Here is a 14,799-nt window from a genome sequence, read left to right on the forward strand (position 1 = left end):
CTATCATCATGGTCCTCTGTGGAGGACAGTTTGGTTAATCTCTTGCAGAGGATGACAGAAGAAGCTCTGTCACTGTGTGTGTGCGGTACACTCCTAGCAGTGTTTGTCTCATGATAAAAAGAGAGAGAGAGCCGGACAAGAAGGGTCTGTGAATCAATATGCTGTGTGCTGTCTTTCAATTAAATACGTTTTTTCTAATGTGAAAAAGTAAAGGCTGTAAGGGTGTGTTGTATATTTGCATATGGAGTGGGAAAGTAAGATCCAGTCTTAAATGGTCACTTGAGATGCATTCTAATGCCAGGTGGAAACAGGCTCTAAGTTTTTATACTTTTGACAGATATGGATACAGTATCATGTAACTGTGTGCTTTCCTTCTGTGTTATTTTGTCTATTTAGGCAATATATGTAGTATTTTGTAAACCCATGTAAGCTGGGTGAATGACACTTGAATACATATCCTCATTGAAACATAAGAACAGTTTCAGCAGCTTGAGACAGTCTCCATAATTGTCCAAATGTACATATGTTTTTTGTGGAAGGATACAGCCAAAGCCAGAAAATACAGTTATAAATGCAGGAAAGGCAAATCTAACAGTGCAACTTAACAAACTGCTGTGTATTATTCATCAGAAGAAGCTAATCAACAGCACAAAAATACAATTTTAAGCTGAAACTAATTCAACCTACTTCTCAAAAAGTACCTTTTCTATATTGCCAGTAAATTAATAACATAAAACTTGACAATCCATCCATTCATGACATCCGACACCGCAGTTCACACTTGCAGTTGCACCTACAGGTAATTTTAGAGTATCCAATTAGCCTGGTGTGATTGTCTTTGGCCTGTGGGAGGAAACCTGAGCAGTGATCATAAAGGATCGATCCCATTGCACTTAGCCTTCCTGGTCTGTACATTAAAACCATTTGAGACAAGCAGTCTGGATTAATACCTAGCAGCACTGTCTATACTACTCTGGATAGACAGGTATTACTAGATGTAAAAACTGTTTTGCCACTAACAGAAAAGCATAGAGGGACTCAAGACTTAGACTTCTGGCTGCAGAGTGTTGCATCACTCCAACTTCTATAAAATTAATCTACTAATTAGTGGAAATTGAGCAACTCAATCTGGGCTTGTCACACACAAATAAATTTGCTTTTTTTTTGTGTACTATGTCATTTTCACATTTGTAATTTTCTGTAATCTGAAGAAGAGGCGTGCAAATCTTTGACTTGGTTTAAGTAAAAAAAGAAAGAAGCCAAGAAATGGAAAAGTGTAAAGTGAAATTTAAACATTAAAGAAGGAAAAATTAAAAATATATACATATATATATATATATATATATATATATATATATATATATATATTTTGTTTTTTTTATATTTATTTTTATATATATATATATATATATATATTAGTGCTGGGCCGTTAACGGCGTTAACGTGCTGCGTTAACGCGGGATTCTTATCGCGCGATAAGGAAATTATCGCGCGATAAACTATTCACTAAGTTGGGTCTATACAGTGAGCAAGGCACCAATTTCACTTTGTTGTTTAAGCGCGGATGTGTACCTGGTCGAATTACGCGGAGGGGGCGTGAACAAGGCGGAAGCTGGTCTGCCTGAGTGACTGGAGTGATTAGGCTCAAGCCGTGTCACAAAGCTGCTGACTGTTAATGGTCTTCTTCATGACCTCTAATGTAGGCCCACAGTTCAGTTAGGGTCATGTTATCAGAGGCTGCGCCCTCTGCTGTTCATTCCAGTTAGCAGGAAAAAGCTTTTTCCACATGGAGACAGAACCTGTGTTCCTTAATGTCTGTGTTTAACAAAATAAAAAAAAGTTAAACACCAAAGTAAATCTGATGGAACATTATTTTTCTTTACCAAATATTATAGTAGAACAGCTTTCTCAAGCATTTTGTGATGCATTTTCATCATTTAGATAGATAGATATTATTTTGAATGTCTTTGGCAAAATTCAAATCTATAATTTTAATCTAGATTAATCTAGATTAACTACAGGATTGCAGTGAGATTAATCTAGATTAAAAAATTAATCTATGCCCAGCACTAATATATATATATATATATATATATATATATATATATGTATATATATATATATATATATATATATATATATATATATATATATATATGGCTGATGTAATTCTAATTATACTTCTCAAGAACAAAATCCGCAACTGGATCTTTGCTGAACTACCACCATGCTTCTGAAAAATGCACTTCCATTTTAATTAGATGCCAAGAATCTGCTCCCTGACACTGATACTTGAGAGTTTATTTAACAACATTTCTCAGTCTGTTTTTCCAACCACTTAGTGTTTGCTCCCTGTGACATCTCCAGCCTCCAGTTTCTACAGAGCATCTTTCCTCTGACTCTTAAAAGTCCTCAGCTCACAGCTCTGGAGATGCTTGTTTTAATTGCAGCCTGCAAGTGTTACTATTTCTAGTATCAGTTTTTGGCTGAGTGTGCTCCCACCCTCGGAGAGCTGTTCGCCAAAGCTCCTCCACCCTCAACCAAAATTTGAAAGTGTTGTGTAAGTTCCCTTAGCTCTCTGTATTCCCTTTGTTCTTCTCCAACCATCTTTTTCCATTATTTCTCTCTTTTATCTCAGTTTCTTTTTCTCTTACATCTCCTTCATAGTGTCCGAGCTGATATGGTGTTACAGCCATTGAAGATGAAGCTTTATACTGTGGAATTGTAATATCCTTGTTAAAGTGAGCTTAATACCATGTCAACAGTCAAGGCCACGTCTAAGGGCACACACTCACACATCTATGCGCATAACCGAGGTCAAAGCCTGTGAGATAAATCAGTTTAACGCCCCTCTGTCCTCTTGACTTCTGAGCCAGCGGTCAACAAGAGGTGTGTGGCATTAGTCCTTTAATCTAGATTAAAATGTCAAGTGTTGGGAGGTTTCAGAGTGACAGGTACACTTACAGTAACCCTGTTACACTGTCTTGAAAGATGTTGCAGGAGAAAAAGGGGTTGTTAGAGAGAAGGACAGGGTTGTTAGGATCTAGTTTAATGCTTCAACTTTATCTGCGCTGTCAGTTTGTCATTACCTGAGTTCATCCTGTATTCCTGCAGTAAGGCAAATATCAGTAATGTTTGAGGGATGAGCTCCCTCTGAAACGTCAGACAGCTGGACTCTAGACGATCAATAAACACGCAAAGGACTGGTAATATATTTACAGAGCGAGCAGAGGGAGGCAGAGAGAGGCTTCCAGATGGAGAAAAAAGATAAATGACTGCAAGTTAGAGATTGGAGTGGCAGCAATTGACCCTGAGTTAGAGTGGAGGAAACAGAAGTGGCTTAGTGTCTTGTGTCATGGTACCCTGACATCAGAGAGACAGACAGACAGAGATGTGCGCACACACACACACACACACACACACACACACACACACACACACACACAGAGAGAGACAGACAGTCGATCTATTAAGAAACCTGGATGGTGGTCTTATAGTAATGGATAAATATTGTTGCTGCTGAACCAAAGTAGTTGGATTGAAGCTTAATGTAGTGAAGAATTGAACAGGATGTTAATGTTTTTGTAATTATCAGTGCTATGTAAGTGATGCAGCTGTTATCTTGATCAGCAGACAGGATGGCTGGCAGTATAGTGCAAGTGAAATCAGATCTGGTGCTTTTGCAAAGGCTGACAACATTGCAAACAACTACTAGTGTCGCTACTAGTTGGTATCTTTTTGGGTAAAGGTTCACCAAGCATTTGTGCATGTCATATGAGCCCCTCTGGTGACATTTGATAAAAAAAAAAAAAAAGAAAAAACAAAGCTTGGTCACAAGATAATAAGGTGTGGCCACGACATGATTAAGTCATGGTCACAAGATAGTAATGCATAGACACGAGATAAAATTGACTCGTGGCCACAAGATAAGTATTGTAGTCATCTCCATGCTGCTTGTCTGCCTCTGTCACTGCGCCGTGTCGGTTTGCTCCAATTGATCAGCTGTGTGATCAGCGATCACTGTGGTCCAAAAATGTGTCCTCTTCAGACCGTCTGACAGAGAAATATAAAGCCTTTAACAGCGCTGGTGCATTTTCTTCAGGACACATGCATTGTCTATAGTGCTAAAACACAATTAACATAATTTTTCTACTCATTTTAAACCTTATTACAGCCATCCAAAGACGGAAGGGACATGACAGGGATGTGGGCTAAGTTCATAACGATACATTTTAGTAAGGCTGCAACTAAACATTCATTCATTCTTCATCTAATTTTTGGTGGCTATGTGAATTATTGTTATCATTATTATTACTTTTAGGGGTCCTGAGATTTAAAAGGTCTAAAATCGCCAATGTCTAGTGTGTTGATGAGGCAATTTGGCAGTAAAAATGTATGCCTAAGTCTAATTGATAAAGTTCTGAAGATCATTTTTTCTAGCAGCAATGCAAGGTCCTTGTAATCTGAAAGAAACCTTTATACACCAGACCGAAGCAGTGCCGTTCACCGGGATGATGTGACTGAGTGCACTGTTAAAAATTGCGAGGGGTCAGTTTTTTTACATTAATAAACAAAAACAAAAACAAAAAACAAAGATCATTGATTTTACCATGTAAGTTAATTAATGCACATTCTCCTTCAACATCTGCAGGAGAAGGCGCTTCAAACAACTGTCTTTAACCTTTATTCGTAATTAAAACAGCACCAGTCTAAAACTGACAGCTTCGTAGTAGACAACCATCCCACTACCGCAGTTGAATTATCTCCTGGCAATGACTCACTTAATTATCTTGTGGCCACAAGATAATTGTCTCGTGGCCACGCCTTATTATCTTGTGGCCTAACATTATTCTTTTCTTTATTAAATATTACCAGAGGGGCTCAGTACATATCGTTTATAAAGTGACATTATAAATAAGCTTACTTTGCCATCAGGAAGTGGAGGGTATGGTGGATGGCGAGATGACTTCCAACCGCAAGCCACTTTATAGGACCAACAAACAAGAAAGCCAGTTGTGATTTAGTGAGTGATTGCTGTGTTTTCAGCAGCTTTTTAGTTCCCAAATGTGGTTATTTTAACTGGCAATACCCTCTAGGCCCACTGGTTTATAACATAGACCAGGGATACTGAATTTGCTCTGCCCCAGGGCCACTTTTACAAAATGACATGAGGCCAGGAGCCAGTTACTTAAGAAATATTAACAATATTTGAGGTGAATAGACAAGGAATATCCAATTGCAGCAACCCTGCATAGTAAATTAAATCAAAATCCACTTCCATACTGTTGTCATGAATATCTAAATTACCTACAGAGACCAAAACTTTTTTTTACCAGGATGTAAACATGTTTATTTCTGTTGTAAAGTTGGGCATTTTTACATGGGGATCAGTGGGGATTTACTCTGTACTGGAGCCAGTGTCAAGTGGCCATTCAGAAAAAAGTCGGTTTTTGGCACTTCCTTATTTGTCAGTACCAGAAGGTTGCTGCTTGGTTTAGAATAGTCCGTCCCTCAGCTTTCCTACACTACAGTATATCCAAGTCTTGGCCATTAGTCAGTTTTTACAGATGGCATAAACCTTTTTAAAAGGGGTCATAAAAATATTGTTTAATTCTTTTTAAGGGCTAGTTAATTTCCTAAAAACAAATGGGCACTTTATCTTGTTATCTCTCAAAGGCCATAAAGATTCTTTTTAAATAGATTTATTACATTTTTATTGAATACAATTTATTTTCCACTCTCCTAGCTTTCACATCTCCTGCATTTCTTCCTGCCTTGTAGCATATCTTTCCCTCTGCCACTTTGAAACAATCTGACGCGAGCGAGAGGACCGACTGCACACATCGCCATAGCAACACAGTCTTAATGATGGCAACAAGCGTGACCTGAAGATTTCATTTGAGAGTGTCTGGGAGAGGGATGGAGTGTGAAGCCACAGCTCAATTGACTCCTCAGTTTTGCCCTCTAATTTGCTTCCCTCACACTTCTCACTCTACTTATTCATCAGTTTCCACTCTCTTCCTCCTGTAAGGCAGCCAATAATGAGGCTGAATAGATACTTGATCGAGCAGGTTGGCCTCCTCTGTTTGGTAACCACGAGGGGGAAATGTAATCTAACTCCTTGACACAAACAACACACACACATGCATGGCCCCAAACAAAGCTCAGTTCTTATGTCATTATACCAGAGGTTGCTATGGTTACAGGAATAAAGGAGACACTTTTCCGTAACCCTTACACCTCAATGTGGTTCTGATGTTGTGCAAAACTGGACACAAAGATGATCATTCAGACCTGTTTCATGGAAGAAAAAAAAGTCCCTTTTTTTTTTTTTTTTTTTTTGCATCCCTCATTCAGATAAAAGTTAAAAGTTAACAGATTATTTACAGGTAACAGGTGATCTGTGATCCATAACTGACCCCCACACACACACACACACCCAACACACACACACACACCACAGAGCACTGGTTAAAGTAATTTTGAGGGACCCACAATGCAGTGCAAATAAGGTTTTCAGTTAATGAAGAAATGTTGCTAAGTAACATATCTGGAAAGTTGCAGAAATGCTGATATTGAACGTACGAACAATTTTCATTTAAAATGCATTTCAGTTGTTTTCTGGAAAAATAGTATCTACTCGTAGTGACTACAGCATTTTTTAATGACTTTTTTATCAATTAAAAATGAACCAAAATCAATCTTTTTTTCTAACCTTAAACAAAGTGCTTTTGTTGCCTAAACCTGGGACAGGAATGTGGACATGAACCCGAAGTTCTTGTGATAAGGTCTTGCACTTTTTATGCCAACCATTTCCTCAACCACTTCCCTCTGAAGCCTATGCAGTATGTCAATGTTGTCTCTGATGTAGTGGAGGGTGTACGCAGGTATTCAGGATATACCCACCTCTTTTTCTGGCTGTTTACAGTATACCCACCCACAGCTGGAAAGCCACCTACTTCCACCTTAGTAATTTACACATCTACCTAACAGTACATCCACCTCATCAACTACTAGACTAAAGAATGTTTTGTTAAAGACATATCTCTGAACTACATGTGACGTGTGACATTCACCCATTCACACACACATTCACACACTCGTAGCTGAGGCTACCATACATGGTGCCACCTGTTACTCAGTAACCTGAGTAGCAGCAGCTGGTGGTGCCGCATCAGGAGCAATTTTTGGGGTGTCTTGCAAAAGAATTCTCAGCCACAGCCACCCCATGATTTGTAACATACAAACATAATTGCTGTAAGACAAAGTATATTTACTGCATTTACTGCAAACTGTGCATTGTTTTGTAAACTTGCAGTCTTCTCTTTCTCTGTTGAAGCATCTTTGCAGGTTGCCACCATCGACTGTTGAAATTGCAAGCGAAATGGTGTAAAACCTTATGTAGAAACGTGTATTACATCGCTTTTGTACAATAAACAAGCTATGGACTCACTCATTAAAAACATAGCTTCATTGCACAATTGTTGATAAAAACCTCAATAGGGTATCTCCAAGAAACAACATCACCTGCCTGGATTTCCCAGTGGCCTTGAGATTTAAGAGGCTGTTTCATGTAATCTCAACTTCTCCGGTTCCAGTAGATTCAGGGACCTGTGTTGCATATTGCCTTTTCTTTCTCTTAGCTCATTTTCTGCCATCTCTGGACCGCTGCTACTAAAAAAAGACAAAAATTAGAAAAAAAAGAAAAAAACTCACCTGGTCATGCTCCAGCCATTTTGCATTTAAATGACTCTGTCATTGACAGCTGTGATGATGTAATTTCCTCTGTGAATGAGAACAAAGTTATCAGTTAGCACTCTGCACATCTACTACTATGTCCCGCTAAGCTGTGTGTATCACAAACTGATGTTTGCTGATATGGAAACACATCTGTTAGGCAGATTAAATGCTTGTAGAACTTTGCTGATCATTGTGTAATGGGTTCACTATCTCCACTGAGCTATTATAATTTTATGTTAGCGTACAAGCTTGTCAGAGGATTTATCCTGTGCAGCTAGTGTTTGGTCCAAGCTGCTTCATGTGACATATATTATTCAATGATCCCATGTTATATTAGTGGATTCTTCACCTTTTATTGTTTGTTTACTGGCAAACTGACATGAAAAGCATTCATATAATGCAGATTTTCAATGATCTCGTATTTTTTTTTTGCTTCTTTCTTGTGACAAAATATGTACAAATACATTCTTAAACTGAACATCTACCAGTGATTTAAATCTCCCTCATACAGTGTAATCAAATTGTGGCTCTGTCTGTAATTGGAGACATTTGCTTTAGGTTTCGGTTTAGTAGGGCTACCTGCTTTCTCTTATTCAACTTTGGGTTTTATGCAGTTTTGAAGAAGGAGGTAACGTGCAGAAACAAACTCATTATGAAGAAGTGCTGCTGGAAGTTTGGTTTGATTGATTAGTTTGACTTGACTAACTTTTAAAGATCATCTTTTATGTCTGCTGGTATCTTGGGGCTTGTTAACATATGGAGACTTGGCTCTTTCATGGCATTAAGATGATAAATGAGTTTCTCATTTCTCTCATAGTGCTAAAAATGGCAATTTATGCTCCTGGGTGTCCTTGTCTGTGTCTGTGTATGAAAGCTATTCTGTTTTCTTCCTTTTTCTCCTCTTTGTTCTCTTTTATATCCAGACTTAGATTTTTGGGGTAAGATGGGTAAGGTGGCCGCCCGAGAAAAACAACGCCACTGTAGACATGTAATTGTCTTGTAATTCCAGCAGACTTACTGTAGCGTGTTTCAGAAGCATTTCAGAAGCTATTAAAAAAAACCCAGAAAAAAACATGTCTTGTTTATTTAAGATGGAATCATGGTGTATTGCAAAGAGCAGAAACAATTTTCCTTCTAAAAGACGCTGTATGCTAAATATAGACACAAAATAATTATGAGGATGAATGTATTTTTGATAACTGAAACACAGCCACAAATGTCTGATCCATGTCGTAGATAATTGGACTTTTAACAGTGTTATACTTGTCTGTGGGCTACAGCACAACAAAGTCAGAAAAAACCTCAGTAAACATAACTGAAATAGATGACAAAAAAACCCATTTAATTACACAGCCTGCTTACTCACTTAAGGTAGAAGCACGAAATCTGCAAGTCTGCAGAATCGGGCAGGCAAACGCTCCACTTCTGAAACGCTTCTGGTGTGTTATGATGCCGTGCCGAGAAATGGATCCAGCTCCCTTGCAGTCAAGAGAGTGCCAAAGATAACAAAAATAGGTGTATTTATTCATCTGGTAACATGGCTTACTTTAGTGGATCATAACATATTGAGTATGAAAGTCTGCAGATGCTCCGGTTCAAAATGAGACCAAACTTTCCTATGGATATCAGTTTTTGAGCCACAATGAAGGCCAAAAGGTGGCCTGCAACAGATGGTTAGGCCTGTTGTTTTCAGTCAAGATGATTTCCAGAAAACATGCAGCCCCTGAAGGTCGGTTAAGAGAAGTGAGGAGTCAGCAGTCAATGACACAATAAAATAGTCATTGAAAAAGTTTTTTTTTTTTTTTTTTTTTTAACAATTGTTAATCACCACAGCTGCAAGAGACCTTAATATGAGGCTGATTGGTCCAGTAGTTTGTGGGATAAGCTACTAACATATAGATTCATGAACTCATGCATGCACACACATGTATCATGCATAACCAAATGCATGATACTCTAATGGCTTACACCTGATGCTGATAAATATATAAAAAATGTCTTCATCAGAAAGTTATGATTTTGGACAAATGCTGTTCAGCAGTAAATACTTAAATTAATTTATTGTTTACAAGTACATTATGTTGTTTTATTAATAATTTACTAAATGTTTGCATGCTGCTTATAAATGCTGAATAGGGAAAGTTAAAGTAAAGTACTTCCAGATGATGTTGCACCAAAATCCAGCCCACTAAACATACAAATGAATGCTCTTAAGACAGGTGTGAATTTCATAAAGAATTTCCCCCTTGTTTGCAAAGTATAACTTCAACTGTGTATATGAAATTTGGGCATGAAAGAGTTTCTTTATCTAATATGGGTGTGATTTTAGAAACCTGTAGCTCTGTAATTATGTTTGATACATGTATAGGCATCTCTGTGGTGTTATTACACTGCGTCGGCAGCAGGATCACACACCTGTACACTGATTTTAAAATGAATTGGTTGCCATCAAGCAGGACACACCACCCATATTTTGAGGAGTTGAAAACAACAAGGAAGGTGGTCATGAGAATAACGTAGGAAAAGTCCAAATCTATTTTCCTCTGCTCCAATTTTCTATGCAAAAGAATATCTTTTATTGTTGTTTGAGTTATTAAGCATTAACTCAATCTAAGCAGGGTGCTGCAAATTAACCTGACCTACAGCATTTGATCAAATGTGTCTTCACTGCTATCTCCCATGTTTAATAATTTGAGGCATCTGTGAAATAATATTATGAAATGGTTGGTTTGGCTGTAGCTGTGACAGGAGGGAGAAAAGATTAAAAGGAAACTTCAGTGTTTCACAGGCAACATGACAACGTGATGTGACATTCACCTCAGCCGTCCTTCAGTGATGCTGCTCTTTGAAGCTTGCACTGATGTGAAGAACCGTGTCTAAACACGCACGTACTATATCAAAGATACCTATGTGTTTAAAAAACTGCCACTGCAGCCTCAGCTTGGCGTTTACATTTGAAGTTATAAAAAAAAAGGTTATTATTTAACTGCTTTTTCAAATACTTTGGCTATAACCAGGGACAGGGGTTGTAAATTAGCCTAGGCTAGAAACCCTATATGCAACACATCAGTAAATTGTTCTCGAACTTGTCACTATGCTCATTGCATTTTCCCTGTCATATAAACCAATAAATAAAAATTAAAAAATGATGGTAATGCTCATTAAGCACAGCCGATAAACTGGAATAAATCATAAATCATGCAACATCAGGCTCAACCTAAATAAATCATTTTTCTTCAAACTAGATACTTGGTTGAGGGTCTGAAACCTCTCTCTCCTACCTTTTCGATGTCGGAAGACTGGCAATGTCCCAACAAATACTAGCTTTTGTTGCTACAAACACAGCTGTAAATGTTGATATGATATATATGAAACATACAGATGTATCCCTGATTTGCAGAAATGTATAATTCCAACATTTTATTCTGGTGACTGAGCTGGCCAAAAGGTGTGCCCGCTTCATGCAGGGATTGTCCAGCTGATGTCAGTGTCAGAGAGTCCTCTGATAATTTACATGCCCACATTTCTCCATAAATGCATGTATGTAAATGCCCTTAAAAATACAATTACATATCGACACTTGTGCGCCTCCACCACTTAGTAGACCTGTCAGTGAGAAATTTCCGGTAAAGACAGTGCAATATCATTGACTGTGTCGCATCATCTGATTCTGTTTTATACATAACAAATCTTCAGTGGCAGACAAGTCAAGTCAGTTTTTCATTTTCCCCCTCAGGATGTGTCCTGGACTCCATGAAACAACTTTATTTATTTGGACTGCTGTATACTGTATGTAGTACACTGCAGAACTGTTGTGCTTTGGGACTCTTATGCGTTTGTACCCTCTGGACAAGAACAGTTTCCATTTAGAGAACTGTCAGTATGTCGGAGGAGTGTTTGATGATTCGATTGGTCATCACTAAAATCTGCCCTAATCCATCTCCTGCTACATTCATCCTGTTGTTGAATTTTTGCTGCAGTCTGTCGTGATTTCACTCGTTCATCTGGCCACCAAAATAGCTAATCTTACTTGTCAACGCCTACATGTAATTGTCAGCCCACATGAGTTTCATCTTAATGTCTCTGCAGTCGGCAGAGTCTGAGGGTGTGGGCCTGGATGGAAAGAGGATATTGAACTGTAGAAGGAAGTGAAGGATGCTGGTACTCAAGCACTATGAGGGATGAGATGTGCTGCTGTGGACTGAATCTGATGTTTTTTTTTCCATCCCTGTTGGGAGTGACACTTCTTGTCAGTATTGATTCTGCCTCTGTGAAAGTGGCTGGTTTCTGTGAGCGGATGAGTTAGTTAAGTCCACTAATCTACTTTATCTTTTCTGTTCTTCCTCACTCAGAAACTAAGGCTGAGCTGGAGGATCTCATGGCAGACATCAAGAAGTTGGCCAACAAAATACGCTCCAAATTAAAGAGTGAGTATGATTCTTCTGTTTCTCCCACTGGAGCTGCAACTAATGACTATTTTCTGTGTCAGTGAAACCCTTTGCTTGTTTGTGTTCCACCAGTTCAAACATTGTCAAATTGCCACAAGTTCCCCAGAGCTGATCAGCAGCCAAAAATATGAAACAAGAAAAACAAGCTAATGTTTGTGTTTGATGTTGAAACTAGCAAATGTTTCCTAATTTCAGATAATAATTGACTGTTATACAATTAATCATTCCCTGTTCTTTCAACACCAGTATGTGTATATTTTTGTTAGAGCTGAAAAAATCAAACAAAGAAATATTTCACTGCTGGAAAGATGGGGTTTTCATAAAATGCATAAAGACACAATTAACATTTAAATTGTTGTTTAGCCCTGGAATCTGTATTCGCAGTATTATGAGCTTTACCAGTTCCAGCTGTTTGTGATTGATGTGATGGCGCGTGTGCTTTCTCAGAAGAAGAGAGAGGACAACAACTGGGACATGAAGAGACAGTGAACTGTAAAAGCGTATGTTATGTTTGGCAGCCAACAGACAAACTCAGTTTAGAGTCTGTGCTGCAGAGGGTCGAGTGATCAGTGTCACTTGCCATATCTGTTACTGATATGCATGAGCACACACGAGTTTTGTTCACACTTGTGCGCACAAACTGATTGATGCAACAGGAACACACTGTGTGCAGGGGTAATGAATGTGTACCTCATCCTGGATCAGACCCCTGACTTGTATAAAGAAAGTTCTTGCTCGTTATCTGTCCTTGTGTGTTTATAGCCATGTACTGTGTATATGTATAAGAATATAAATATATTCCCTGATTTGTTTGCCACATTCCACCTTCTCTGCTTTGCATTTACATTTTATAACATATCACTTCTTTAACACACCTTTCACACTTTCTTGCATTCACTGGTTTCAGTCAGTGAATTTCCACCGCTGGCAGCTTTCTCGTCTCCCACTTTCTCCTCTTTCTTTGGGCATACAAAGACATTGTCATATTCACAATCCAAACTTCTGTGTCACACATCACATAACTAATTTTCTGCCAAATAAGATGCTCTCCTGTGCCTCCTTATATCACTCAGGTGTCGAGGAATAGGGGTTGGAGATGAAATATCACACAATATCTTTAAGCAAAGTAGAGCACAATTTAATGGCAGAGAGCTACAGTAGAAGATAATAGCCTGTAACTCTCAGCCTGTGTGCCTAAAGCCTATTACTATTCTACTATAGACTTATAAACTAAAGACTATGTTGTTCCACAACATTTGTAGGCAAGTTTTCAGTCATGAAAATGTCACAAGAGTAATAAATAAATAGATTTCAAGAAAATTACCAAATGCAACATATTCCCTATAATAACTCATTTGTGCCACTTACACGGATACTTCCTCTACTTTCAACCTGCTTTGTGTTATAACAATGTGAGTGGTGTGTGTGTCTGTGAACTGTGGTAAATTGTGAACGCTGGCCACTGGGGCTGTTGCTTAAACTACAGGCTGTACTTTAGCATTTTTGTATTGCCCACCACCCATGCTGGCACCAGGGACACAAAGAGTATAGATGTACATCAAGAGACAAATCGTCCCCCTCTCTCTCTCTCTTAAAGTCAAACCAAACTCTGATCAAATGGTTAAACATTGACGGTCTTTAATTTTCGTCATTATGCTCAGCAGCGGCGCCTCTACAAAGACTTCCTGACGTGTGACTGTGAGGGAGCTGTAAGGAAAGTGCTAAAATTGGTTAAAATTGCAGATATAAAGATCAAAAATAGTTTTAGTTTCTTACACCAAGAAACATTTCAAACAATATTACTGCTGCAGATAAGAAAAGGGAGAGAAACAGGTGGAGCTGTGGAGTGAACAAGAGTTGGTGTTTAACTTGGCATGTATTTTAGTGAGAAAATGTAATTTTGTTTCCCTCTCATGGTTTCTTTCCACTAGCGCAGCTAACCAGTGGAGGCAAGAGCAAGTTTATTTTCTAAGATTATATTGATTCCGAATTGAAAGCAAAACTGTTGCTATTTGATGCCTTTTATGTTGTGTTTCTAGGGTTATGTGTTTTTGCATACACATAACAAATTGTTAAAATGTCTGATATCTTCAAAGGAGTTTGGTATAACATTTTTCACAAACAGCAGGACTGGAAATAAAAGGAATCTAGTTGTAGTCTTGCCAATAGTGACTCTGCCTCTGTCTTTGCAAAATCTAAAACTCAGAGAGGGTAAGAGGGTGTCACACTTTCGTCTTTTAAAACTATTTTCAAAGTCTTCTTCTAGTGTATGGTAGGCATTAGGTTACTCCTTACACTTGAGTTTAGAATTAAATATATTGACAACTACTTGCCATTAAACTTGGTGTGAGTAATCAGCCTCCAGAGGATTATTGATGGTGACTTTTTGCAGTCTCTCTCATGCAACCATCTTTTTTCACACATGGCAAAGTATCGCAAAAACAAATGGCTGGATCTCTGAAATTTACTGTGGATGTCCATGATCTTCTGAGATTAAATCCTTGTGTTTCTGATGACCCTTGATCTTTCTTCTTGCACCACCCTCAGGTCAAAATGTCATCTTTGCATACAAAGTAAAGTACTGTAACTCATAATCTATTTGGCAGACTGC

General features: G+C 38.3%; 1 protein-coding gene across 5 annotated transcripts in view; it reads left to right on the forward strand.

Moving 5' to 3' along the window:
• stx1a (syntaxin 1A (brain)) overlaps positions 1-14,799 on the forward strand; it is a 77,758-nt gene that overhangs the window by 38,643 nt on the left and 24,316 nt on the right. For all 5 annotated transcript variants that reach the window (XR_015776819.1, XM_042487063.2, XM_042487061.2 and 2 more), the window contains exon 4: positions 12,093-12,167. Coding sequence is in view for 4 of the 5 variants with exons in the window: in XM_042487063.2 (XP_042342997.1) it covers positions 12,093-12,167 (75 nt within the window). In the remaining variant the exon portion in view is untranslated. The remainder of the gene's footprint in view (positions 1-12,092; positions 12,168-14,799) is intronic.

Source organism: Plectropomus leopardus, chromosome 6, assembly GCF_026936395.1.
Source record: "Plectropomus leopardus strain MGB_pleo_1.0 chromosome 6, ASM2693639v1, whole genome shotgun sequence".
Taxonomy (NCBI): Eukaryota; Metazoa; Chordata; class Actinopteri; order Perciformes; family Serranidae; genus Plectropomus; species Plectropomus leopardus.